General features: G+C 32.4%; 4 protein-coding genes and 1 pseudogene across 4 annotated transcripts; 3 read left to right on the top strand and 2 right to left on the bottom strand.

Annotated features, from left to right (window-relative positions):
• The first annotated feature begins 864 nt into the window (after positions 1 to 864).
• LOC111310636 (protein NRT1/ PTR FAMILY 2.8-like) lies at positions 865 to 3423 on the top strand (annotated as a pseudogene).
• Positions 3424 to 3722: 299 nt separating this feature from the next.
• Positions 3723 to 4998, top strand: LOC111311102 (protein MIZU-KUSSEI 1-like). Its single transcript, XM_022910476.2, has one exon. The coding sequence runs from the start codon at positions 3834 to 3836 to the stop codon at positions 4551 to 4553; it is 720 nt and encodes a 239-aa protein (XP_022766211.1). The 5' UTR covers positions 3723 to 3833; the 3' UTR covers positions 4554 to 4998.
• A 711-nt stretch (positions 4999 to 5709) lies between these two features.
• Positions 5710 to 6983, top strand: LOC111311103 (dynein light chain 1, cytoplasmic-like). The gene is made up of 2 exons (XM_022910477.2): positions 5710 to 6087; positions 6745 to 6983. The coding sequence occupies exons 1-2, from the start codon at positions 5950 to 5952 to the stop codon at positions 6946 to 6948; spliced, it is 342 nt and encodes a 113-aa protein (XP_022766212.1). The 5' UTR covers positions 5710 to 5949; the 3' UTR covers positions 6949 to 6983.
• Positions 6984 to 9287: 2304 nt separating this feature from the next.
• LOC111311981 (uncharacterized) lies at positions 9288 to 12446 on the bottom strand. The gene is made up of 7 exons (XM_022911875.2): positions 11892 to 12446; positions 11125 to 11301; positions 10896 to 11039; positions 10643 to 10744; positions 10488 to 10558; positions 10306 to 10373; positions 9288 to 9955 (listed from the first exon to the last, which is right to left on the bottom strand). Exons 1-7 carry the CDS (start codon positions 12138 to 12140, stop codon positions 9714 to 9716), a joined length of 1053 nt encoding a protein of 350 aa, XP_022767610.2. The 5' UTR covers positions 12141 to 12446; the 3' UTR covers positions 9288 to 9713.
• Positions 12447 to 17324: 4878 nt separating this feature from the next.
• On the bottom strand, positions 17325 to 22755 carry LOC111311982 (BEL1-like homeodomain protein 9). The gene is made up of 4 exons (XM_022911876.2): positions 21324 to 22755; positions 18400 to 18767; positions 18202 to 18262; positions 17325 to 18082 (listed from the first exon to the last, which is right to left on the bottom strand). The coding sequence occupies exons 1-4, from the start codon at positions 22320 to 22322 to the stop codon at positions 17549 to 17551; spliced, it is 1962 nt and encodes a 653-aa protein (XP_022767611.2). The 5' UTR covers positions 22323 to 22755; the 3' UTR covers positions 17325 to 17548.
• Positions 22756 to 26753: the final 3998 nt, after the last annotated feature.

The following is a 26753-nucleotide window of genomic DNA, read 5'->3' on the forward strand; positions in this document are numbered from 1 at the left end:
TGAATAACATGATTTGATACGATTAATCTATTTATTTAAACAAAAAATATCAATTAAATTATTATTTAAATAAAATATTATTTAAAAGTTAAATATTTATAATTTATTTAAACATAAAAATGATATGATAAATATAATTATTAATTTATTTTTTAAATAAATTAAAATAATTTTAAAATTTTTTTATGTTATAAATAATATTATATCTTAAACGTATTATTATTATTTGACACAAATAATATCGTATCTTAACTGTATCAACACGATTAAAATACGAAACATAATTATATTAAATTTATACATAATTTTTTTCATGTCATTTTTATATTGTGTCAATGTGTAGTGTATTAAACTATCATGTTTATTTTTTGTCATATCTTTCCTCGTAGACGTATTAAATCTTAATCATTAATTGGGAAGTTAATCTTTTTAAAAAATATATTAAACTCTCAATTTCTTCTTGTTTGCGATAAGAGTATGCATATGTTCCTGGAAATTCACGGTCACATTTTGGGACAAAAAATAACGTAAATAATGTCAGATTAACAACAACAATGCTTGTGAAGAGCTAACCTAGACAAAAGCTTCACATTTTTCCATGACAAGCAATTTGTCATAACAAAGTAATCAGTCAGTTATGACAAATTTTTGGTTGACCTTGTAAAATGGTAAAAAAAGAAAAAAATTGTCTTGGTTTCCATAAAAATAGAAAACTCTTCCAACGTGGGAAAAACAAAGGAATGGGCTGTTGAGCAACAGACTTTGAGCACAAAATTGGAGAACACATATACATTCCTTTGGTTTCACAGCAAAAAACAAGGCAAAAGGAAAGGAAGAAAGGGAAAGCACTTGACAGAGAAAGATATGGCTGATGGATCCAGTTCTTTCTTAGTAGAACAAAACTCACAATCCCTTCCATAACCTTCGACTTCGTCTAAAAAGGCACCTGGAGGATGGAGGGCTGTCAAATACATTATTGGTGATCCATTGCAGAACTAAAAATCGCATTCAATTTTTTATGCCATTTCCTGTTTTCCCCTTCAATGTTTGTTCATAAATTTAAATGGATAGGGTGCAGACTTCCTGATCGTGTTTGGGTTTCTTTTGTTTTTTCCTTTTCTAGGGAACGAGACCTTCGAGAAACGTGCTTCTATTGAGTTTGATTGCCAACATGACTGTTTATTTGAAAACCAAATACAACATGGATGGGATACTTGTGGTTAACGTGATTAATATTTAGTCCGGTTGCTCCAACATCACATCAATAGCCGGTGCTTTGGTTTCTGATACATTTCTGGGACGGTTCCTTACTCTGCTCTTTGGTTCAATCTCCTCGTTACTGGTAAATCAGTATGCTTTCTCTAATTCCTTAATATAGATATAGAAAATGATGAAAGATGTAGGAGAATGAAAGATCTTGAAGTGCAAGAAATTGCATTTGATTATTATTGCATCCCCAGAACCTTTTTTTTTTTTTTCAATTTTGGACCTTTGATGTTCAATACCATGCGTTGGATATTCCTTCCAAGTATAGTTTATGATATCCAACATGAAAGATTCAAATTAATGTTGTCTGTCATGTGGATACTTGTATTTACTTTTGGTGTGTATTTAGAGATTTCATTTTAAAATGCTGAAACATAAGTGAGAGAATTCTTCTCCAATCATGTCATGATTTGGATGAGATCTGATTGCCATTTTGCATATACAGAATGCATATTTTGTTCTAAAATTCCTGGTCAATCAGGGGCTGGCGACCATGACCCTTACTGCAGCTGTGCCTAAATTAAGACCTCCAACCTGCATTGACGTAATCAATTGCATAGAACCCAAGTTGTGGCAGATGGGCATTGTTTTTGCTGGTCTTGCACTTATGGCCATTGGAGCCGGAGGCATCAGACCCTGCAATATTGCCTTTGGGGCTGATCAGTTTGACACCACAACAAAGAAGGGAAGAGCACAACTAGAGAGCTTCTTCAACTGGTGGTACTTCACATTCACCTTGGCCCTTGTGATAGCTCATAGCTCTAACAGGAGTTGTCTATATTCAGACCAATATCAGTTGAATTATTGGTTTTGCAATTCCAACTGCCTGCCTTGTTCTTTCCATTGTAATTTTCGTAATTGGACACCATGCCTACATAATAATGAAGCCACAAGGAAGTGTTTTTTTGTTGACATGGTTAAGGTGATCACAGCAGCCACTATAAAGCATAACTTGACTGCTTCTGGGCACTCCTTTATGACCCAGACCTTCATGAATCAGGATCAAAACTCTCACGCACCAAAAGGTTAAGTTGCCTTGACAAGGCTCCTATAATTGCTGATCAAAGTGAGTTGGACGACCAAGGCAAGCCCAAGAATGATTGGAGATTATGCAGTATTCAACAGGTGGAAAATCTGAAAAGGTTGTTTGGAATGATGCCTGTTTGGATATCGGGAATTGGTTGTTTCATAACCATGGACCAGCAGGGTACAATTGGAATTCTTCAAGCAATTCAGACAACGAAAACCCTTGGATCTAGTTTCCAGGTCCCCCCAGGCTGGATGGGACTCTCATCAACGATTGTCCTTGCAATATGGATCTTCATTTATGAGCAAATTTGGGTACCTCAGACACGGAGAAGAACAGGGAAAGCTAAAAGATTGTCAATGACGCAGAGGATTAATATTGGTCTGGTGATTGCTATTGCGTGCTCGTTAGTGGCTTCCGTTGTTGAGAAGCAACGCCGGAGGCAGCCTTGAAACAAGGTTCCTTCGAGTCGCCTATAAGCATTTTATTGCTCCTGCCATAGTTTGCCTTATCAGGTTTAGTTGAAGCATTTGCTGCAGTGGCCCTAATGGAATTTCTGACCACGCAATTGACAGAGTCCATAAGAACTGTTGCTGGAGCAACCTTCTTTGTAAGCTTATCTCTTGCAAGCTACTTGAACTCCATTCTTGTCAATATCGTCTACAAATTAACTAGAAAAGGCGGAAAATCACCATGGTTAGGTGGTCACGACCTTAACAAGGATAAGCTTGAAAATTTCTATTACCTCGTGGCTGGCATAGGAACCCTGAATTTCCTTTATTTCAATCTCTTTGCAAGGCGTTTCATGACTAATGCTCGTACTGATGAAAAAGATCAGAGGGTCAGCAGAACAATGAAGATCAAACATTGGAAGCAGCATAAAAAAAAAGATGGGACTAGATAGTCTAGTGATTGTCATAATATGGCGATTCTTTCAAAAGGAGGATCCAAATTTGAATCTCTTGCTCTGAATTATATATACTGATTGAGTATAGAGAGAACGAAACTAGAGAGGATCATGATGTTCTATTAATCCCAATTGTATAGGTTCTTTCTCCTTCCTCCTTGTTCCTGTTGCTTTGCTTAATGAATTCATTTGCAGAAAATTCACGCTTCTTGAAATGTTTATCTGTTTATACTTCTTTCTACTCTGAAAACGATGACAATGTAAGTTCTACCGCATCCAATTAATGTCTAAATTAACTGTTAACTAGGGGCCAAACAAATAAGTAAATCCATAAATAAATATTACCTGATAGTAACCTGAGTGGTCATGGTTTTTGCCACTTGGCCTATATGCACTGGTCAACCTTTTTACCAGGGGGACATGGCCAATTGATAACGGCCATATCCATTTCCCGCTCTCTCTCTCTCTCTCTCTCTCTCTCTCTCTCTCTATATATATATATATATATATATATATATATATATATGTCCCAATGTCCATAGCCGAAGTAACCTCTCCCACCTCGCACCCCATCAACCCAACAGAGTCTCTTGAGCCCTTGATTTTATCTCTCTTCTTTGATTCGAGAAACCAATGACCAAGCTCGACGGCCTCCGTCGACTACTCCCTTGTCTCTCCCCCACCAACGCCACCTTTGCCCCCAGCAAGAAGCGCCTAAGCACCTCCCTCAGGGACGACTTTAACGACCCCATCACCATTCCAAACCAAGACTCTCAGAACCAAGACCAAGACAAAGACTCTCAAGATTCCACTACCACAACGGAATTTGAAACGACCACGTCAGGTCCTGCACGCCCTTCTAGGTCCATGGTGATAGGCACCATCTTCGGTCAACGGAAAGGCCACGTCTGGTTTTGCATCCAACACGACCGTCTCTCCACAAAACCCTCTCTCCTCCTCGAACTCTCCATCCCAACTCACCAATTTGTCCAAGTAATGCGCAGTGGCATCGTACGCATTGCTCTCGAGTGTGATCGTTCCGAACTCAGCTCTTGTCCTCTCCACTCGGTCCCTATTTGGACCATGTACTGCAATGGTCGAAATATTGGATTTGCTACAAAAAGAAAAGCCAATCACGATAACCATCTGATGTTAAAGACGATGCAATCTACAACAGTTGGAGCCGGGGTGATACCTGCTGGTTTAGGGTCGTCAGGTTCGGAGGAGATCATGTACATGAGGGCTAATTATGAGCATGTTGTTGCTAACTCTGACTCTGAGTCGTTTCACCTTGTGAACCCGGATGAGTGCGCTGGCCAAGAACTAAGCGTGTTCCTGATGAGATCAAGGTGAAAAGGCTAAACAGAGGACAGAGGTTAATTTTATGGGTCTTTTTTAGTGCATTTTGTTGGTTTCTTTGTTTAATAAGAAGAAATGGGTTTTCTCTTACCCTCTCGGAACTTTCTCAAATTTGTTTTTTTTTTTTTTTCTTGGGGTTTTTTCAAGTCTTCTTTATCAGGAATTAGTTGGATTTTGCTTTTGGAAATGGGTGGGAGATAGGGGTTTGATCTTGGTGAATTTTCGTTTCACGTGTAATTTTATTTTACAATTTTTTCTTTTCTTGAAATAGACAGATCAGTTTAGGGAGGCTGGTAAAGAAATAGCAGCTTCATAAGTCAAGTTCTACAGGCTTTTTCTTCTTCTTCAGTTCTAGCTTTTAGTAGTTAAATTCTGCACATTGCATTAGCCTCATAGTCATATGTAATAGATGAACATGGAATTGCTCAATTTTGTTACACTTCGCCTTTGTAGTCTTTCATTATGGCATGGAAAAGTATTAATATAATTGCCACTTCCGCGTGTCAAGATATCGAATATTATGATTTTTCTTCGAGAGTGCTTTTCATTTTTCATTGCTACTACAATCACTCATCGGAAACTTGTTAATTTGATTGCTCTAACTTGCTTACAATCAATGTCACATCATTACTTTTAATCAATATTCTCGAGCGCAAGAACTCGTAGCATTGTTAGATCTTCTTTCAAAGTCCCCATCAGTTTTGATCATACAAATTCGATTCACGGCCCTGCTGGTTTTGGTTAGAGCATGTTGGTTTACTCCTGGCTGATATCAGTATGACTGCACTGTATCGGTTTTCTACAACAGTAAGTTGATTTATAAAAAAAAATGGAACTCTTTAATCAAGCTATCTAAAACCATTTTTCTTTTAAAATCCTCAAGTTAAAATGATTTGGCCCAATTACATGTAGCTCTTTCTGATTCGATGAATGGTCCTGGTTCCAAATCAATACTACCCACAAAAAAAAAAAAAAGGAAAAATACTAATCATTACAGCCATATGTTTTTGGAGTTCCAAATTGGATGGTGGGGACTTGTAACTTTGATACTTTGCAAAGTCCCTCCCCGAACAGATTTTTTTGTTGCATCTTGTTTGATTTTTTTTTTTTTTTTTGCCCTTCTGTTACGCCAACTGTTTTTGATCGTAGCACTTCTAATGCATACAAAATTTCAGTACTCGTGCAGAAAAATGTCACCCTTGAACTCCCAATTTCTACCTCTCATTCTTTTTCTTTGCTAAAGAATTCTCTTTTACTTTGCACTCTATAAAGTAATTAGCTTGGAAGCTTCTCCCATTCATCACTATAGTTAGAAGTTCTCACCCAAAAAAAAAAAAAAGCAGTAGAGTTAGAACTAATTGGGAGTGATATACCAGTTTGTTCATAGAGGATGCTGGAAGGGAAAGCTGTAGTGCGCGAAACTGATATGCCAGAGGAGATGCAGAGCCGTGTAATGGAGTTAGCATATCAGGCTCTTGATCTCCATGAGGTTTCCGACTGTCAATCCATTGCTCATTACATCAAACAGGTCTATTCTCAACCCTGGAGCATTCTATTAGAAGTAGCATAAAGCTTTAAATGAATATTTATAGTGGATTCCTTAATCCTTTTCTTTATTAAACAAATATAAAATTCGCCACCATAAACACATGAATGTATCATATAATCTTTTTCTGGTACAAGCAATCGAAGGATAAACTTGTGTTTAGTGGATCAAAATTTCAAAAATATCATGACGAACGCAAACTAGAAAGCCGTTTTTTTTTTTTTTATATATATATATATATAGTAATTCTTGAAGATAGATTCAGAGCTTTCACTTTGCTGTAGATTCAAAGCTTTCACTTTGCTGTAGATTCAAAGCTTCACCCTTCTGTCCAATCACTAGACCTTTAAGTCATTCACCTTTAACTTATTCTCTAATCTAATCCTTGGAATAGTCCTTTAGGATGTTACCTGCCTTGCTTAATATGGTTCAAATGATTTTTTATGTGATCATGATATGCAGCTTAATATTCTGTTTTCAACTATTACATCTAAGAGAATCCAGTGACTTTAGTTGAAGAACTTGAAACAAATATTTGCCTTAAGTTCTACTATGTGTGAAGAATGTTAAGGAAGTAGTATCCATGAAGCTTTTGAAAATAATTTTAATTTCTAAGCCAACATTCAACCTCCTAAACAGAAGTTTGATGAAGCTTATGGGACAGCATGGCATTGTGTGGTTGGGAAAGACTTCGGATCTTGCATTTCGCATTTGTGTGGAACTTTTATATTCTTCCATGTGGAAAAGATGGAGTTTCTCATCTTCAAGGATGGCAATGACTTCAGTGAAACGAAGGAAGAGGCAATAGGAGTGCTGCAGAAAACCATGAAAAATGATTTGTAAGAACGGTACGAATGTTAATGTCTTTTCGGATTTCACCTAACATCTTTTCGGATCAACAGAATTCTACCATATACGCAAAGGCTGGTTTATGTATTAGTATTATTCTTCATTGATATCTTATTTAGAACCTCTGCAACTAAAATAGGAAACTTGTCAAGAATATTCCTTGCAGGATCTTCAAAGCATGTAAGGAAGCTCAAGTTTTGAAGGAAATAAAATGGTTTTGAACTAGAATGATCGACATAAGAAGGAAAAGATGTTTTGTTAGTCCTCAGTACTGTTGGTCACATTACTAGTATATAGGCTACTAGGTTATTGCTTGAGAGCTTGAACCTGCAAAATCATGCCATTAAATAAAAACCAATAAGAAATTTCAGTACAACTGATGCATGAACTGCCAGAGAATGAGGAAAAATTATATGCAAATGCAAGAACAAACAGTTTTTGGCAAGCAAAATAAAGTAGATTACCATGCATGAGTTCTTTGTAGTGCAACTACCTCAAGTAGTTAACTACATAGGGTTGGGTGACAAGTTTTGTATTGCCAGTAAGGAAGAGGTAATCTGCATCCCAAGGACTAGATACAACAAGGAAACAAGCATGTCGATCCAAACCTCAGGATGCAGATTACCCAGTCCTCACCAATATGAACTCTGCAAAGAAAATAAATGTCGAAGGAAGATTAAAGAATTGAAAGGAAAAACACAAGGCAGAAGTTGAGGCCTTCATGCATGAATACAGAAATTTATAGTGGCTCCTAAAGCTAACATGAAAATTTATTCCATAAATTGAGGGGTAAAACTGTTAAAGAATAAAGGGGGATAAGATTCTCTAATGCGAATCATCATGTTGATTCTGTTCTTCTCAAGCCAATGATGGCCTTACTTTCCATAGACAATGATGGTGTGGTGATATTGACTGCTTTTTCCTCATGACTAGAGATCTTCCCTGGCAACTTTGAAAAGGTTCTCCTCAATTTATATAACACTATAGAAAATACTGAGGAAAATGAAAATTCTTTTGCCAAAACCTAACGGTACTAAACAAGGGTTTTAGTCTGCTTGAAGCATACAATTCCACTTGAAGAATCTTGAGCTTTATGAACATATCTTCTAATTTGGGGCTCTATAGCTCTCTCCATCGAACATAATAAACTGTTGAAAAGAAAAGGAATGCCACATTTACATTTAGTATCTGGTTTCATGGTCTCCATCGGCTTTTATGTGCGAAGCATATTCTATTCTCTTGGCCATTGAAAGGCACCTTACACTGTCCCCATCTCACAAAGGGCTTGTTTGGCTAGAAAGAAATGTGAAGGATGTTAATGATCAATAGTTTCCTTGTCATGTTGCAGATTGTTTATGAGCAATAGCGAAGAAGGGTTAATTACATGTTTGCTTAACTACCTAAAATCTGCAATTGTCGTTAGTGAATTTAAACAGATGGAATTGCCCTCTCCTCTGAAACCATCCAAAATTGAATGCCACGCCAATTGATAGCTTCACAGTTCACAACTTATGGTGTGCAACCAAACCAGACACAATCTATTGCTGCCTTCACCAGACTTTCCTTCCCTCGAGAATATTATGTCATTTCGGATGTCATAAGCAGTCATCAATCATCATGTGATAGATCAATGTCACGCTGGTGGACAAAGAAATGGAGCATGTGTCTGAAGTTCATCTGTTCTTTTTTTTTTCCTGAAAAAACATAACCAGTAGAAGCCTTGAACATTCTTTTTTCAGCTAATATGCTGAAAGAAGCAAAGCAACTTCTGAGCTGAGAATAAATTCCATGGTTACTTTCCACCGGCATGCATCTTATGCTAACAACTTCACCCCAACACTTGCTACAATGTGATCTGGTGGTCCCCCTTGTTCATGTCAGGCCCTCCAATCAGGGACCAGGAAAAAAAGAATATAAACCATGGCTTCTATTGCTGAGAAATTTGAATGTATTAATCGAGAGAAATGATGATCGCTTTATATTTTCGAGAAGTAATGAGCCATCCCCTGCATACCTTTCCTTTATCCCAATAGCCATATAATTGAAACAGGATAACATACAAAGTCTTAACATGAGTTCGTTGTTGCATGAAGATCGGTTATCTTTCTCCTTTTTATTCATTTTCTCTTTTCCCCTTGTTCTATTTGTGCCATGAGAAATGCAAATTGTTATTAGATTGCAAATATTTTAGTGATACAATATCAACTTTGTGATCTTATAGCAATGGCTTTGCGTAAAACTGATTGACATCGATCTCTGCTATTAACAAAAAGTTGATACCCGCAAACTTTACTTCATTTATTTTCTATCCATAGAAATTAATCACGCATAGCTTTTCACAAATAACCAACATTTTCAATTTAATGTCGCTTCAGATACAAAAGAATTGAACACTGGCAGCCAGCCTGTCCTGCACAGAGGCAGGTAATAAAACAAGTCGCGGAAAACTGTGTTGATGACTTTATCATCGATAAACAATTAACGTACAAAACGGTGATCACGGCCTAAGTATATTGGAACTAGATAGTTGATACGCTTTTCGTCACTCTCACAGTGTTAATCACCTATACATTAAAAAAAAAATACCCATGGCAGCAACCGCAAAATTTACCACCATTTCCCAACTAATACCAAAGAAAGAGCAACTGCTTACTTTGTTTTACCCTATTCTTTTTGGGTTTCCTTGTCATCTTGAGAACTGAATGACTAACAAATTGCAACAGACAAAATGTATGCCAAAAAAGGAGTCTGAAATGATGCTAATAACTGGTAGGGATGCTCGATAGAAGCATCTTCAATGTCTCGTAGGTCATGAAGACAATGCCTACACCAGGAACCACCTTGTAGTACTCAGGCAGAATCCCTCTATACATTCCGCAAAGGCCTTCAGACTGGATAATATGCCTGCAAGTCCCAAACAACCCAGTTTTATAAACACGGGCTCGTCCGGCAGCCCCTTCCAATTGCATTCGCCTCCTCACAAGATCAATAGGAAATGTTGCTGCAAATTATCAGTGAAGAAAAGAAAGCCATGCAGAGATCAGAAATAGCTATAAAGGAAAGTAACTATTTGGGCTTTGGCCTATAAAAGGAAAGTAAAATCTTATAAGCCATCCCCTCCCCCCATTCCTAACGTATGAACTTGAGATCTCTAAGCTGAAAACCCTAAGTTCTAATTGGGTGTGTCAACTTGAGAAAAAAAGAACCGTACTAATGTTTAGAGTGGCCCTAAAGCCATTTGGGTATGTCAACCGATTCCACTCAGCTGAGGGAAAAGAAACCCCTTAACCCAACCATACAATAGTAGAGTGAGGAGAGTCAAACCAAAGGGTAGGGTTGCAGATTACTAACCAGTTGATGAGGCAATGCCTGAGAGACTGCCACAGGCAAGACTAACCATAATGGTGGAATCATTGGGCCTAATGTAAAATCAAAGAAATTTCAAATAAGTTGCAGCTTGAGCGCACCAAGCAGAAACAACCAACATAAAAGAACAAATGCTATTGATCATTCTAAACCGATAGCATATTTACCTTTGCAACTGCCAATAAGATCTCAAAGACTCATATACTGAAAAACTTATTGCTATACTTGGTCCAACACCCTGCATCACACACACAGCATTGCTGCCACAATTATAGACAATGAGATGGGAAAATAAATAATTAAAGAATAGCAGTAAGTATACCAATAATGTTGCTCCAAGTCCTTTATACAAGCCAAAAAATCCCTCTTCCCTGCAAATGGTATGAAATGCATGCCAAATACCTCTGTAGTATATTTCATTTCTCTGCAAAGTTCAGAAGAATTTGGAAGGTAGAAAAAAGAACAGAAATATGGTGTATAAGAAAAGGGAAGCAATAGGACTTCTAAAATCTTGGTCAAAGGGTAGGCAATGGCAAATGCAAGTGCCTTATTCACTCAGGTATTACTCATATTACCTGTGCTGCAAGTCGAGTCCTTACGAGATCCAGTGGATATGTAGCAGAGGCAGCAGTCATTCCAGCCAACCCACCCCCTACAAAGCGCACACAGAGATCAGCACTGGCATTTCGATTTTCCAGGCTGATAATGGATTGCAAGAACTGCAAGAAAAACAAAGGAATGAATGAATCGAAAATTATGGTTGAGAAAAATCAAAAAGCTATTATTAAAAAATTCAGAACATACACTCTTGTAGCGTTCATAGGCATAGAAGTTGACTGAAGAATAGGGAAGACGATGAGCAATAGTAACGAGATTGCCTTTCCAAAATGCTCTGAACCCTTCTTCATTAATAATTCGTGAAGCCTCACGCCATATGCTAGCCTTGCTCAATGTTGATACATCGGATTGCATTCCTTGCACCTGAGAAAATAAGAGATCATTCAGCAGTCCCATTAAGGTAGAAGCGTAGAACATATTCCCACACTTAATGTAACAGTAAGCAGTGTGTAAATTCGTGACAAACATTTAGAAATATATTATTCAAAACCATTAAGCGGCCACTATTAGTCTGCTATTTCATGCTAAATGTGACCCTAATGCCTTAGTGAGCATAGTTTTAATCCCTTCATTGAAATCCACAAAAATTAACATTCTTGTGAAAAAAAAATGCTTGTTGTTATTAATCTATTTCCAACAAAAGAAAACCCAGTAAATAGACAAGAAATTCAACTTCCCATGCCATCTAACAGATATGAACAATCCTCTCCATCTTTTACTTCTTCTTTTTTTTAAATTGAAACCAGAACCACTTTATCAAAGCTACAATTTTCCTTTAAAAAATCTCAAGAAGTAACTCGTGACAAAGAAACCCAATTTCCCAAACCCCAGCTCCAGTTAAATGAAAAAAACCAACAAACTACGACATACCCAGATCAAAATTACCAGTAAAAATCAAAAAAAGAATCAACATTAACGATAAAAAAGAAAAAAAAAGCAGCTGTAAACCAGACCTGAAACAAGATGGTGAGACGAGCAAGAGGAGCTGTACAGGTCTTGCTAAAAGCACCAGCAATACCACCAGCAAGAAGCTGTTGAATAGTCCCAATCTGCGGATTCAAACCCTGCATTGAAGAATGCCCATGTTGCTGTTGTTGCTGTAAAAACTTTCTGGTCCCTGCATCTACGACAGCTCCGTGGGCTGAATTCAAAACCCTTTGGCCTCCTTCAACCACCACTCCAACTCTCGCCTCCATATTCATAATATCTCAAAGTTGTCACCTTTTTTCAAAAATAATAAAAAAAAAAAATTTGGGGTTTCGGAGTTTTTGGGTTTGTGTGTTACATGGGTTTTAAAGAAGGAAGTCAAAAAAACCAAGGAAAGGAAAACACGGAAGTCATTTGGTGAAGTTTGAAGGAAAAAGGAAACGGAGAAACCCTAAAAAACCCTAATGGGGACAGAAGTAGAAGGGGTTTTTGGTGGTTTAACAGACTTTTGGGAGTTTGGTCTCGCTTTGGTACTTTGGAATATGCTTTCCTCTGCGTTTTTTCGACGAAAAAATTTTCAATACACAAATACCTTTTTCTTTTTATTATTATTAATGCCCTTTGTTTTCCTTCATTTTTCCTTCTACGGACCTTTTTATCTCAATTATTAATTATTATATTGAAAATTCCTTTTTTCTTCCTGTATTTATTGTACTTTATACTAATCCTTGCCAAGTTGGGATTGCCCCCTCACAAACTTTTTACTTTTTCAATGGCCAATTGCAATTGGATTTATATGTTAGTGGAAATTAAATTTTTAAATAAACCATTAATATTGCTTACACAACCCAAAAAAAAAAAAAAAAAAAAAAACTAGTTGAGTTTATATGATATATGAAATACTTTTTTTTAATAGCTCAATTGATTATGTCTCATCTTTAAAGTGAATAGTATAATTTTTTATTTTTTCTTTAATTTTTATCTCTTATATATTAAAAAATTTATTTTTCATAGCCGAGATAAAATAAATTTTAATTTTTATAAAAATGGTAAGCAACTAAATAATCTCATCGGATTATCTTTTTCTTTTTTTAAATGAAAAATCTTAGATGGTAATTCGTAGTGGTTGTCAAAGATTTATTTCATTGAAGGATTGAAGTAGACATACTAGAAAATAGGGGTATTAGATGTAGTTCATCTTCCTAATATATCATGAAAATAACATTCAACCAAATACATTTATAAACATATATATATGTAAGAAATCCCTTGGGAACATCCGATAATATTGAGATGATACAGAAAAAGAAATTAACATCCCCACAAAAATTACACCAACAAGTAAAAAAATGGTATAAATTTTATATACATTTATCTAAAAAATAAAACCAAGAAAGCAAAATAAAAAGGTAATTGCAAACCGCATTTACAGATTATAAAATAAGTTAGCTTAATTTCATGAAACTTTATGAACGAAAGAATGAATGAATATTAAAACTTTGAAATCAACTAAAAGTTGTATGAATTTTGAAAACTCGTGAAGAAGTCGATGCGTTTTTCTTTTTAAAATTTGTTTATACAAACCATTGGATGTCTTAAGTTCCATAGCCAAGGGCAATCAGCCTGATCCCTTGGAAGCAAAGGGCAAAACCTAACACCTTAGGAGCTCACGTGGGCTTGGGCTTTCTCATAAATTACCCCCTCAAGAAAAAGGACTGTGGCCCTAATGTATATCATCATGGGCTTCGAAAAGGAGTCCTTGCATCAATCCACATCTTCATGTGGCTTCGACAAGCCTTATGACAAGTTGCTCATGGCTTGGGCTTAATGGTACGTAATGATCATAAATTACACGTTAACTTTCATATGTATTTTTTAATAATTCATATTAGAATATTTTAGTTTAAAAAAAAGAAAGAGTGATTCATAGTGTATATATCCAAATTTTAAAAGCCTCAAAATGCAGATATTGTTAAGGGGATCTTTGAACAAGAAATTTGGTAAATTCCTATAGCTAAATATGCTGGAAGGTTACTGATGATAAAGTAAGATAGCAAGAATTAAAGATGAAGATATTCTATTCTCGAAAAAAACACCATGATATTCAGAATCATAATGATGTTTTTAAATCTCCTTGCAATTAAAATTAAGAGTTAACATTCTATAAATATATAATAAAATTGCTGACAACTCAAATTATCAACTATTGAATTTTGATAATTGAAGTCAAAAATTTAATATCAAATTCTGATTATGAAATATAAACTCATAAATAAATACATAATATACTAAAAAATTAATGTATTAGATGAGTTAGATTGTCATTTGCCTACAACTCCTATAAGAAAGAGAAATAAGTTACTATTTATGAGACATTTGGTTCCCAAAATAAAATAAAAGGGGAATGAAATTGATATTATATGAAAATAGAAAATAAATGGAATGGAATAGAATATGTAATATGGAGTTTGGTTTATTAGAATAGAATTGACAAGGAATTAATATTAATATGTTTGTTTAGTTAAAAAAAAATATAAATGGAATTAGTTTAAAAGATTATTTTACTCTTATAATTTATTATCAAAATTATTAATTAATAAAATAAATAATAATTTAATATAACTAATATTAAGTTAATATTATTAAATATTAATTTAATAATATTCAACATTTTAATAATATTTTATACTAAATATTAATTTAATAATATTTTAATATTTAATCTTATTTTAATATTATTTTTATTAAGTATTAATTGTTAATAATAGTTTAATATTAAATATTAATTTAACAATATTTAATGTAAAATATTATTTTTATAATATTTTAATATTAAATATTAATTGAATGGTATCTTAATATTATTTAAATAATTGCATAATATAATTTAAATAATTGTATAATATTTTAATTTTATTTTCATATTTTCATATTAAATATTATTTTATAAAATCCTAATATTATTTGAATAATTTTTTAATACTAAATATTATTCATTATTAATTTAATATTATTAACATTATTTAATAATATTAAATATTATTGAACAATATTATATATTAATTTGATCATATTAAATATTAAATTTAATAATATTAAAAATTAATTAAATAATATTAAATATGTTGTAATATTTTATAATAATATATTAATATAGAATACTATTTTAATAATATTTTAATATTAAGTATTAAATATTTATTTAAAAAATATTTTAGTATTAAATACTAATTTTAAAATATTTAATATTATTTCAGTAGTAAATTTCTTTTATTAATATTTTAATATTATTTAATGAATTTTATAATATTTTAATGTTATTTTAAAATTACAAGTGAAATTATTAATTTTTTAAAACTGAATAATATTTTAAAATATCAATATTATTTTTAAAATGTATGTTAATAATATTAAATATTATATATGATTTTAATAGTATTATATTTTTTTAATATTATTTTAATATTATGTAAATAATGTTATCATATTTCATTTTTATTTTTTTAATATTATTTCAATATTTAATATTAATTTAATAATTTATTAACATTATAATAGTAAGTTAATAACAATTTACTGTTAAATATTATTTTAATAATATTATTATATTAGAATATTATTTTAATAATACTATATATGAAATATTATTTTAATGTTTTAATATTATTTGAATATTATTTAATTAATTATACATTATAATTTTATCAAATGAAACTAATATTAATTAATTATGAAATTAAATATGTAAGAATAAAATTGAAATTAATTGAATATATAAAAAAAAATATCCATAAATATTATTTTCAATTACTGAAAGGTAAGGAATTGCAATTCTTGGGGGAGAATAAAAATTGATTTTTTCTTAATTTTAAGGAATTGGAATAACTATTCTTTATTAAAATATGAATCAAACAATGAAATAAAAGAATCATTAAAAAAAATTTAAAAAAATAAAATTGTAATTCCCCCAACCAAATATAGTGTTAGATATATGTTGATCCGTAGAAAAACAATGTTTACCAAAACGAAGGACACAAAATTTTTCAAAAGACCGCACAATTTAGCAAAAGGCTTCTTTGATGCTGGCTTGGAGCCTACCTCGAATCACCCGCCAGCTTTTCAAGTCCACTTTTGTCTGGAGAATTTACTTTTCTCCCTTTACCAACCTAGATTAATTGCATAAATAAACATATGATAAGATGCCTAACCTAACTGCTGGATTTGCAATCTGCTACTTTCATCATCGTATATATAAAATTAAATAATAAAAAAAAAAGTGCTCCTTTTGATTTGATTTTTAAGCTCAAACATCGACCCGCAGCCACAATAGCAAAATTTTTGCAAAAAGCATGCGCCTCGCAGAGTTGCACTTGCTCTGATCTTTCCACTTCACAGCTTTCACCGATCTACCAGTGGACCACACTCTTCTTTTTCTCTCTCAACTTCTGAACTCTGAACCAAAGCAAACGTACAAAGTAACCCTCCACCTCACCCTCTCTCCTCCGCCTCTTTCGGGGGCCCCAAAGGGAATATCGAGGCCTGTCTGCCCTCAACGTAAACAAAAAACAATAGCTTAGCATTGTAGAATTATAATAAAAATAAGGAAAGATATTGAAAAGAAAATAATTTGGAAAAGCAAATTGTCACCAGGAGACCCACCTACCATGCATGCAACTAGATTGTGTTTATATAGAAACACAACTCTTAATCATTTAAACCCAATTCCCAAAACTTTGTTGCATCACATTACATTACATGCTCAGTCTTTCTTTGACCGCGTCTAAGCAGTATGTCGTCTTTCCTTCCGTCAATCCACAATTCTATTTAAAAGCAAATTTTAGGCAGTTAATTCTTTTGTATAAACCTGAAATTTACTTGATTCAAATGCGGCAAGCTTGAGGGGGCTAATTGGATGGGAAGTTTGTAATGCAATGGAATATTTGGCATGGAACGGCTTATCTGTCAAGAGGTAAGTACCTGACCAGTAACCATCAATTTAGAGGCCGCTGGTGAGGAATAAGGTATTTGAGCAAACTCCAACAACTCAGCCAACTTTGTCTCCTTTTTTTTTTCCTTTTTCTTGGTTTTCTGGTTAAGCATGAAAATGACAAAACAACAGAAAGGCTTCAACCTACATTATTAGGTGCCTTGGCATAAGCCATTTAAGATAACTGGATGAGATATGCCTGTTAGTCGTTCTCTTAAAGGCAGAGTACTCTTTTTGATGAAGCAATACATCATCTACATCCAAATTGGAGATGTCATCAAATACAATTTAGGAACTCATTTACTATTATGTACATTAATGGTGAAATGCCAATGATACATTGGGGCTGGTGCAGTGATTGACAAATAAGAAAGATTCAACGTCAAAATGGTGAAATGGTGCATTTTGAATATTAGGCACATTCTAAGGCCAGCCTCCATTTGATGGCCTCAAAATGTATAATATTTTATCATGTAAATTAAATTTTACAGAAGAATTTTACACCAATAATCTATGTCGGAGACATTCTCTAAAAGAAAATATAAATACACCGTAAAAGAGGACAATCATTTTGACTAATCTTGTTTCAGCTTGCATTCTGGTAATAAATATTGGCTCATCTACGTGAAACTTTGTTAGTATAATATACTATCCAATCAAATAATATGACCAGAAAGCTTTTTCTCTGAACATTTTTCAACCCACAAAATCATGTAAAAGCTGCCCTCCGATAACATCCCTCCCAAAATGCCGATTCTGTGCTTCAAAACCACCAATAACATACCCCTCACTGCTTACCTCAAGGCCAAGGCCAAAACGCTGAGCTGCATTTATAGGAAAGGGCTCTGATAATCCAATACCATTATTCTGATGAAGACCCAGTGTTAAGGAAACACCACCACTTCCACCTGCCATGCTAACGCCAATACCAACATGCGGATGGCTTGACAAGCCGTTGTACGTCGATAAGTTAAGTGGTTCACTTCCCTCGGGTATATCAGGAAGTTCACTTCTAGTGCGCTTGCACGGGGTATCTTGAACCCTTTGGGTGGAGCTGGATGGATTTTCAGACGCAAGTGTGTTTGCTGACGACAAATGATCACTTGACTTGTTGGCATTTCTGTCCTCCTTTTGCGAAGCTTTTTGAGCTTGTCGTGTTTCTAGCATGTGTATTTCTTCCACCATTGGTTTCCAAAGCCTAACTCTTGCATTGATAAACCAATTTGACACCTGGTTCACAAGAGTATGTTTTCATGCTAAATTGAACACATCCCAATTACTAATTTTACAGAAAACATTTTGCATAATGATACTATAAAAGAATACAGAAATGATGATAAAGGGCAGACCTGGCTACGTGATAGACCAGTTTGTTTTGCCAACATTAGCTTGTCTGTGTCAGTTGGATAACTGAAATATAGAAAACTGTTAATGCACTATCGCATATACATATATATATGAGATAATCAATGAAACAGAACTACAAATTAAAAAGAAAATGAATCCCAAGTAAAGTTTTATCTATATGCAATATTTAAAGTACTTACGGGTGTAGAAAGTGTTCAAATAGCCATGCTCTAAGTACAGTTACAGCGCGTTCAGGAAGGCCTCGTTGAGGGCGCCAAACCGGTTGGTGCTCAAGGAACCCAGAGTTATGAACAGGTCGGTTATAAAGGCATCTGTCAGTGCTTCCAAACCTTGGACCTTCATCTTTTCTGGCGCTTATCAGACCATGAGCTTTATTAGTGAACTGAAGCTGGTCAGTGATTGCAGTCTTCAAGCACCTGAAATGTTTAGACATGGCTTTCAAAGCCAAGTTTGCATATGGAGCTGCATTGCCCAGTCCAGCAACATATTCAAACGATGCAACTACAGCTTGCATCTGTTGATAGTATTGCTTGTACCTCCTGTAAACCTAATAATGATAAAGATGGTTAGCAAGTTGCAACCATATGCATTATAACAAACTGACACTAGAATCACTGTAATACATTATAAGCTCTGGTTCAAGAATTTTCAGATAAAAAAACTGATACAACTTGGATATTAGCATTCAGTAAAAGACTCAAATTAACTTTCCTCTATCAATACAGTTGATAAATTACAAAAAATATCTCCTCTAGAGATATACATACAGTGTAGGAAATTGAACCTTCAATAAAGCACCTAATGGAAAAGAGAATACTGTAAATTCTGGATCATACACCTAAACAATTGCAAATTACAAACAAGCAGCAAGTCAATGAACCTAGTACAGACAACAGCATGGCTTTGGAAGGACAAATATTAAGGCCATGATAAAATCATAATCCTCACTTTGATGTTACCTTCTTTTGTCACATGGTCAACTACCCAACCAATTTTTTTAAGTAGTGAAGAGTAATATGTAGGAGACTACTAGAAACTATAAATACTCCACTTATTCGATCATTATTTGTGTCATTTCCGCCATGAAGCGCCAAATATTGCAGAGATAAGATGGGAAGAACAGACCTTATTCATCGTCTCCTTTCGTCATATCATATTGTTTTATTGGCTACTTGTAATAGGCAATCAGAACTGACGGGCACCTATTAATTTGGTGTTATGATCTAAGAATGAAACCACGCAACATATGCATTGGAAAGAGAAATCAAATGTTTCACCCATGCCACTGTTATTGAAATAATTTTTTTTTTAAATCTATGGAAACAAAGTTTACCATCTCACAAGCACATTGGTTCAAGTTTGTCCTCTAAAGCTTTAGAGGACAATAATTCAAAGGACATTATAACCCAACATAGTGCCCCATGTGGAATTCATGGCTGAACCTTTTTATGGTAGACACCAGGAAGGAAGATGTAGTGCATCCTTTTTAAAACCCTAATTATTCCTCCCTCTCTCCTTTAAAAAGCAGGAAAATAATCTTTCCAGATTAGCATGATGTTGTAAGGGATGGACATTTATTCAGACTGAAATTTGTCCCCACATTTAAAACGTGCAATCACCTGTCTATTCTTTCTACAATCCAACCAGGAGACCAGTAAGGGTACAGCTTGATTAGCTTCAGAAAATTCAACTCAGGAATTAGGTTGGGAGAACAAACACATCCTCGAAGGAAAGACTAGGATGATAGGGGAAATTACAACAAGCCAAAATACACAAAGACAATAGTTAGTAGCTATAAGACAAGCCAATCACCGACCAAAAAAGGAGACCAGCCAATCATTAATCCCATAATTCACAACTTATCACATTAGAGAAAGATCATTCTCAATGATTTTCATATTATAAATCATGAAAACCTATTCAACAAGCAAAGCTCAAAAATAATCACCTTCTGTTTTATATCACATTAAGCTCAATGAAAATTTTCTCTTTGGGCCCGACCAATATAAATCTCTCTAAATTATGAGATGACCATTTCTTATTTTGCAAAGTAGCACAAAAACATTCAAAGTAACACAATCGTGTATAATTCCAGATCAAGTAGCAAATTCTATATTTCTAGGTGTTTGATTTGCCATGTCTTTCACTACAATAAGCATTAACCTCAGGAAACTAAATAATTTATCCAATTCCATTGATTTTTAACTCCAAGATAAAATATGGAGAACCTAAAACATAGAGGAATTAGTCCATCTACTCATCTTGGCAGCAAACACGATATTCACCTGTTTGCTAGTATTAGTATTATTATAATAATTAAATTCAGCTAAGCCCTATCCAACAAAAAGTTCAGACACCTTGTGATCTACTCATCTTGTCTTCTGTAGGCTTGGAATAATAACCAATTATGCTTCCCACAAACTTTTTTGGAGTATAAATCTTTTCAAATGGATTCCTTCAATCACTTTAAAAGCACATTAAGCCCCAAACTTGGCGACATTGTCACTTATTAGTACTCTTTCTGTGGTTGTCAGGCACTTTATAACACCAATCTTCGTGCATATATTCCCTCCTATTACCTTTTCATAAAAAGATTAATTTTGTGATCATCAAGGCCATTCATCAAATACAAGAATCTAATTCACATGGTATACAAATCGAGGAAAGCTTTTAACTACCGAGAAAACTTTCGTTTTACATAGCCGCAGAAGATGGTATAATTTATTGCCAATTATGCATGCAACACCGCAAATTTGCATGTTGGTCCAAGAATTGACTAAACCTAACGCCATTAAAGAGTATCTGACACTTTATATTTTAATAATAGCCAATGAACTGATAACTTCTACAGTGGCAGAAATGCTCGGATTCACAACGAACCATCTCCAAGGAAGATTTAAAGGGGATTAGGACACGGATCCAAATACTCCACTTCAATATAAAGAAAATCAGGCACAGCAAACCAAGAAACCCAGAAAAAAAAAAGTAGTATATCAAACATCAATTGCATGTCGGAAGCAAAACTCCAGTATCAATCATATCAAAGTCCAATTCAGAAGAAATGCAAATGAGAAACAAATAGTTTCAAATTAGAGAAGCAAACCTCGTCAAGCACTGAAATTAGCCTTGACTTTTTTCTTCTATTCTCACCACCATCTCCCCCACCAAGAGGATCATCAATAATTCCAGTAGCACTCAAATTCTGCAATGCAGTCTCCATCAATGAAGCATCAGGAGTAATTTTTTCAGCGTAAATTCCCCTACCCACATCACAAAGCTCTTCTAATAACTGTTGTGCAGGTCTCAAAAACCTCGATCCCTTCAAAATCGAAGCATAACCCGTAAAAGGCCCGAGAGGGACTGAGCTCCTGGAAACCTCATTCGAAGTAGAAGAACTAGCACCAATAATGCTTGGAACCACGTATCCACTGGCAGTAACCTTATCACTGTAGATAGCAGACTCGTATCTTTGTAGATTTAGCTCCAAAGGAAGATTGTTTTGGTGGGTATTATGAGAAGATAAAGAAAGAGATAAGCCTTGACCATTGGTACTTGACTCATGATTCAAAGACAAAGGTTCAGGTTTATAAACCACAACTTCACCATCACCATTATTATAAGACTGGTCAAAATCTCTTAGGTTTTGAAGGTTTTGCGGGGTATAAAGAAACGGGTTGTTAGTCATATCTTGAATCGAGCTAGGGTTCAACGGTAAAGACGATTGTGGATCCAAATAAGGGTGATGAGAAGTTGAAGAAGAAGAAGAACCGTTAACAATCCCGCCAACAAAACCTACAAAATTCACACCTTCTTCTTTAACAACACAAACGGGACTGTTTTTACCAGAAGCCAAAGCCGAAACCTGGTTGGTCGTCTGGTTGTGAAAGTCATGGCTACCTGGAGTAGCACTAGCGTTGGCAGTAGCGCAAGTTAACAAATCGGAAGAAAAAAAAGAAGGGTCGTACAAAGGAAGTAAACCTGAGCAACCTGAAAGAGTAACAGTCGTTGATTCAACACAAGCTGGGTGGTTTTGAGCCACAATTCTTAGCTTATCTCTTCTGCTTTGTTGTGGGACATGGTAGGGCTCATAACCCTCCGCCATAGCCACACAAAAACAATAAAAACACCTCTCTAGGAGAGAGACCGACAGAGTTCAAGAAACCCAAACAAAAATAAAATAAAATACAAACGAGTTCAAAGAGTACAGCAAGAGAAACAGCAACAAAAAAAATTTTAAAGAAGATTTTCTAAAGGTTATATTAAAAAAGATTTTGATTTAGAGAAAAAACAGTGAAAGACAGAGGTGCGGGCTATTGTAAATGATGAAATGAAAGGTTATCATGATCTTCTTCTGAAGCTGAAAACATGGCAGAGAAGAGAGTGCTGGCGCATTTTAGCGGTGATGCGTTCAAGAAACTGAGATTTTGGGTATGGGCTGCAGCACCTCACGCATCTTTTATCTCTCAGACAAACCAAATAAAACTCAATCTAATATTTGTCGCTCACCCTCAAACTCAAAACACTCAAACAAAATCATTGTTACAGTTTCTCTTTCTTTTTATTTATTGATTTTTTTTTCTTTCTCCCTGTGGCCATTGAGAAAGTCTGTCTGGTGATCATGGGGGTTCGAGAAACCGGTGGATGACCGGCTATTCCCGGTAATAATTGAACTAACGCAACTGTGTTGAAGATATTTCTCTGACAAAGGTTTGGGAGGTGTTTTGTCGTTTTATCAAAAATCTTTTGGTCTTTTATGCCCTGCTTTTATTATCGTTACTTATGCTATATTCTATACATATATTTATAGCCAAAAAAAACAAACATTTTTTTATAATATAAAGTCTATTATATGTACTACCTATTTACTGGCTTTTCGAGGTCTCTTCTTTTAAAAGTTAATTTTTTTTAAGATTTATATTTGATATATTGTTTTTATATAAATTTTATATATTATTAACAAAATAAATAGTATTACTTCGTAAATTAAAAATGTTACAAATAAATTTTTTTAAAAAATTATTTTTTTGTATTTATTTTTAAAATTAATATTTTTTATTAAAAAATAATATATTTGATTCATTAATAATATATAAAAATATATACACTACAATACATCAAATGTTACCTTTTTTTATTGCTATACTTATTTACGTACTTAATCTTGTAAAAAACAAAAAATGAAAGTATGTCATGCAGTTCATCCTTTCTTCATTTTTTATTTTTCGACTTTTTTGTTTTATATTTTTATTTTATTTTTATGTTATTTTTTATTTTTTAATTTAATTTTTTATTAAATAAATTTTATAAAAAAAAGCTAATAGAAATAAAGATAATAAATAATCTATATCTGTTTAGTTTTAATTTATAATAATCTAATATAAGTTCATTTTTTAAACAAATGATTGAGATTTTTTTTTAATTAGGTGGAGTTAGAGAACAATTTAAGGTGTTTCACCCCATTTTGGTGTCCATAAGGCATCGCCCTCTTTTTTTAGTTTCTTTATTTGTTAAAGCTTTTGCTTTTTTATTTTAAATTTTTTTTTATTTTTGTTTTTTATTAAATAAATTTTATAACTAAAAATCAATTGAGACAAAATAACCCGATAATATCGAATCTAATTGGTGCACTTTCTTTTAATTTTTTTTAAATTAAAAGGATATTAGAGGAAGATTTTGGGTGTTACTCATTGGCCTTAGTATATAAAAAAATTATATTTTATTATTTATTTAATTTTAAATTTATATATGTACATTAAAAAATATTATTTAATATCTTAATTTAATAAATTTTTTTATCATTTTATTTGGTTTTTTTTGTCATTTTTTGTTTTTTAAAATTTTATTTATTAGATAAATTTTGTAAAGATAAGTTAATAAATATATGGATGATAAAATAATTTATATTTGATAAATTTTAATTTTGTAAAGAATGAAGGATAGGATGTCACACCCATCTTTCCTCCATTCTTTACTTTTTTATTTTATTTTATTATTTTATTTTTAAAATTTTTATTTTTTTTATTTTATTTTTTTATTATATAAATTTTGTAAAAAAATTTAATGGAGGTAAGGATAATAAAACAATTCAAATCTAATTGGTTGTTGATTCTAAATGATCAAATAAAAGTGAGTTAAAAAAAATGAAGGTCATGTCGAGGTTTTATTCTTAATGGGTAAAGTTGAAGATATATTTAAAGTACTCCGTCCAATCTTTAGTATCCACGTAACACCTCTCTCTTTTTGTTTTTTCATTTGCTTTGTATTTTTTTAAGCTTTTGCTTTTTCAAGTTTCTTTTTTTGTTATTTTTACTTTTTAATCTAATAAATTTTATAATATAAAAATTAATGGAGATAGAGATGACAGAATAATGTACATTCGATGAGTTTTGATTCATCTCGATTTAATTGATATATTTTTTTTTTAATTTGAAATAATTAGGTTGAGTTTTTTTTTTAAATCGAACTCATATAAAAACAAGATTTTAGTTATTAATCTCGATCTTAGTATATATACAAATATTTTTTTATTATTTTTGTAAATTTATATTTATATATATATTATTAAAATATATTATTTAATATCTTAATTTAATAAATTCATGTGTCAGCTTTTTTTTGTCTTTTTTTATTTTTTAAAATTTTATTTATTAGTAAATTTTGTAAAAAAACAAAAGGTTAATGGGTGCAAGGATAACAAAACAACATATATAAAAATTGAGTTAAATTTTACTTCTTCAAATAATTTGAGTCAAGTTGAAATTAGATTTAGAATGCTCTACCTAACTTTCCTTAGGATATATAAAATAATATATTTAATTATTTATTTAATTTATATTTATATATATGTATTATATTAATAAAAATTATTATTGAAAATCTTAATATAATAAAAAATTACATTTATATATAATTAAGTTATAATTTATATTAAAAAATAAATACACTTTACTTATCTATATATTATCATCTAGTAAATTTTGATATAAAAATTTGTACTTCTTTCATTTTTAAAACATAACTTCAAAAATAAAAAATAATCTCACGAAATAGGAATTTAATTCTAATTACTATTAATTCCTAGAAGAGAGATTTGTAATAAAAGAAAAAAAATAAAAGGTGTGATTTTATGAAATTAATAATAAGAGTTAATTCTTTGTTGTGATAAGATAACTCTGCTCATATATGTCGTTTTATTTATTAAATTTTTATTTTTTAATTTTTGTTTCAAAGGGTACAAAGTCTTTGTTAAAAGAAAATGAGAGAGGCTTGATTCGTAATCAAATCTTTATATATTTTTAAAAATTTCTATGATCACTAAATCGCAAAACAAAAGACAATTTTTAATAATTATTACAGGATAAGAATTTCTCTTATTTTGCAACAAATGATACTAAGTTAGAGTTCCATTTTTTTTTTTTTTTGAAGGCTAAAAAAATAAAATGGACAGATATCTCTTTCAAAAGGGTTAAAATTGATCAAAGTAGTAAGATAATAAGTATGTGATGAACGACTTCACAATATAAAATCAAGTGTCTTATCAAAATGTAAAAAAATGTAGTGATTGTACTAATGAAGTGTATAATTTTAGAGAGAATGATTAAGTTTTATTCTATTTGGACTTGATTGTTAGAACAATAGAACCTATTTATTCAGTTTTTATTACCATATTTATTGTGCATTCAAATTTTTTAATATAAATGTTTCACCATATAAATTTACGGAAATAAAAAATTTTTTCTTTAAAAAACTGGAATATGCAAAGTTGATTGTTAGATATCAACTTGCATTTGTCTCCTTCTACAATATGCAAAGTATATATCATCATTATGACATTAATTTATAATTAAGTTGAATATTTATTATGTAAAAATCTTTATAATTAACTTGAGTTCAGTACTCCATTAGTTAATTATCACCCAAGCTTTAATTCGTTAGACCTAACAAAAAGTTTCGGTGACTTAGGTAGTTAGGTCTACTATCTAATTATTGTTTTACAATCCCTGTTTTGTTCATCCAGATTTCCGGATTCAGTTACAAGTAACCCATTACTTCAATTTTGGTAAATTTATGGCACATAGTGTCGATTTTTAAAGCGTCACCCACCACGCAGTTGTTGGCTCCGTTTTTCTTTTTCTTTTAAAAAAATAATAAAACTTTTTAAAATTATAAAAAAAACATATTTTTTTAAAAGATTGTGTTTTTATGTGAGAGATCATTTATACCAAACTTTTCTTTGCTTTTCTTATTTTATCTTATTTTATTTTTCCTTTTTTAAATAAAAAAATCTTAATTATAATTTTCATGCCCTTTTTTTTATTATTGTTTTAGGGTTTTTATTTTTTTATTTTTTTGCCCTTTTTTGGGTTTCTTTATTTTTTTCTTTTAAATTATTAAATAAATATTTTCAAAAATTAGAAAAATATGTCTTTTTTAAAAATTTTATTTTTTATGTTTAGGATTCACTTATATCAAACTTTTTTTTATTTTTCCTTTTTTTACCATTTTTAACTTTTTTATTTTAAATTTAAAAAAT

This window comes from Durio zibethinus, chromosome 1, assembly GCF_047325235.1.
Source record: "Durio zibethinus cultivar Kanyao isolate XHJ-2024 chromosome 1, ASM4732523v1, whole genome shotgun sequence".
NCBI classification, from domain to species: domain Eukaryota; kingdom Viridiplantae; phylum Streptophyta; class Magnoliopsida; order Malvales; family Malvaceae; genus Durio; species Durio zibethinus.